Raw genomic sequence first — 2,333 nt, 5'->3', positions numbered from 1 at the left:
AACTCAGAAGCTGATCAAATATCGGGTTAAATATCGGTGCGGTGGCCGATGTCCGATATTCAGTTTTAAGGCCGATACCGATAGGGGGCCGATTATATCGTGCATCCCTAATATTAACATGAAATCAACACACTGCAGTAAAAAGATACTCTTAATTAAAAACACTTATCATTTATTGAACAGTATGTAATAATTTCACATTTAAAGCACTTTCAGAAGTTTGAATTCTGAATTTTCAGGGCAGACCTACCAGACGCTTTTAGGCGGGAGGTCTAGCGCCCCTAGTGGCTAAAAGTGTATGTAAAGAACTAAAAACCCTATTCATTTGACGTAAAATTCTTAATTTAAATGTTGTGGAAATCATCACAACCGATTAAAGGCTTGAAACTATCAGCTTATGTGTAATAAACGTTTATAGTTGTTCCATAAATTATTGGAACCCTTTTTTAATTATATAATAATTATAATTATTTAATATAAATATTAAAGGTATGATGTAAGCAATTGTTGGACCCCATAATCATGATGTTTTACAGTCCAAGCAATAAATAAACCTTATACTTCAGAGGCTCATTATGGCAACACATTTTGGATATATTCTGCAGGCTTTCTGCGTGGGCACATCTTCAAGCCGCCCACGAACAGATGAGACGCAGCCAATCACAGGTGAGACGCTCGTTCCTTCCAGAACATGCAGGTGATTCACTTTACAACAGAAAACTTTACCGTTTCTTTGAACTTCTGCTCAAATTCAGCTGCTGAGCTTTGATCGCCTCTGGTGCTGGATTTGACATTTTTTCCCTTCATCTCGTGCCTGGTGTTCTTTTTTTTAAACAAGATACTAATTCTAATCTAGTTAATTCAGTTAATCTACAATGAGCCCTAGTTTAATCTTTGCATTAGCTTTGAAGACAACAAAAAATAAATTTTGGAACATTTATCCCATGATTCATACTCATCGATCGTCTCAAACTAAAACCAGACGTTAAGGCTTCAATCATTGCCTAGTGATGATAATAATAAAACATTTTTTATTTGTATAGCACTTTTCTAAATACTCAAAGACACTTTACAAGGAGAGAGAAAGCAACAATGAAAACATGTCAGGAATAAAAAATAGAAACAACTTTAAAAAGAGGAAAGACAATGACAGCAGAATTGTGGGTATTTTAACAACCATCATGTTAGCGAGATAAACTAACTACATGCTGGATCCATGAATTATTCATCAAATTCAACAGTTGACAAAAAGACTAAAGTTAACAGAAGTCAATCCTGATTGGCTGCTGACCAACAGTCAATAATCTGTTCTTTGTAGTTTTTTTTTATAAATACAGAGACTAGGTTTGAAGCTGAAGGCCGGGCTTTGGCCGCGCGGCTGAGCTCAGTCCGGTCCGCTCTGGTCGGGGGTCCCTGGCTGAGGATCAGGGCCGATGGAGCAGCAGTACATCTCTGTAGCTAAACTCTGTAACAGTCAGTTTGAATCATAGACGCGTCGTAACGCCCAGCGAGGACGTGGCCCCCTTTAGCTGTGGTCCCAGTGCTTTGACATGACGGGATTCCTGATGCACAATATACACGGCGGCCGCTCTCCAGCACGCCAGAGGAACACCGCTTTCGCCTTCCTTACTGTCCAGGATCTGCATTTATCAAAAACACAGACGCACTGGAAGAAATCTGTAACATTTTACAACCACTTGGTTCTTGTTCTGGATTTGGGATTGGCTCCTGATACAAAAGAAAACGTTCTACCTCATTCAACAAAAGGAAAAAGGGTTTGGGAGCACTATTCATAACGGGAAGGATAGATATTTTCATAACTATGGGGGAAAAAGAGGAAGGGGAGATAAATTGTCATCAGGATGGGGGGGTGGGGCGGGGGGGTAAAGACATTTTAACTTATATCCAGTACATGGCATAGATCATACATGAGGGTCAAGGCAACACATTGTTTTCAACCTAACTACTTAGAAATCAATCTCAACTAGTTCTCAACGGGGCCCCTCCCCCATTCCCACACACGGCATTCCCAAGGAGAGGTCCAGAAAGCTGAGGGGGGGGTTGGGGGGGCATTCAGGGGTCCTCCATCCTCATGTGTGGGTGTGGGAGGGGCAGGGTGGAAGAAGAGGCTGCGTTGTTGGCGAGGAGGAGCTCACTGATTGTAGAGGGAGCGCTGCTCCCAGGGCATGGCCTGGATGGTCCGTGGCACGGGGGAGGGCTTGAGCGACGGCCCTCCGTTCGGATGTAGAGAGTGGCCTATGGGGTTGATGGTGGGGAGCGGCCGCTGGGGGGCCAAGGAGAAAGTGTCCTGGTGCTTCTGCAAGGAAGGGAGG

At 42.9% G+C, this 2,333-nt stretch overlaps 1 protein-coding gene across 7 annotated transcripts in view; it reads right to left on the bottom strand.

Annotated features, from left to right (window-relative positions):
* Positions 1-1,318: 1,318 nt before the first annotated feature.
* The window catches only part of LOC107099356 (zinc finger protein 646-like), a 17,927-nt gene continuing 16,912 nt past the window's right edge, over positions 1,319-2,333 (bottom strand). For 4 of the 7 annotated variants that reach the window (XM_015397435.1, XM_015397439.1, XM_015397436.1 and 1 more), the window contains exon 6: positions 1,319-2,317. In XM_015397435.1, the coding sequence (XP_015252921.1) occupies positions 2,153-2,317 (165 nt within the window). In that variant the 3' untranslated portion in view covers positions 1,319-2,152. The remainder of the gene's footprint in view (positions 2,318-2,333) is intronic. The other 3 variants (XM_015397437.1, XM_015397441.1, XM_015397438.1) reach the window with 1 other exon arrangement.

The sequence above is a fragment of the Cyprinodon variegatus genome, unplaced genomic scaffold (genome assembly GCF_000732505.1).
Source record: "Cyprinodon variegatus isolate N-32 unplaced genomic scaffold, C_variegatus-1.0 Scaffold862, whole genome shotgun sequence".
NCBI lineage: Eukaryota > Metazoa > Chordata > Actinopteri > Cyprinodontiformes > Cyprinodontidae > Cyprinodon > Cyprinodon variegatus.
This window is presented reverse-complemented; position numbering and strand designations above follow the sequence as displayed.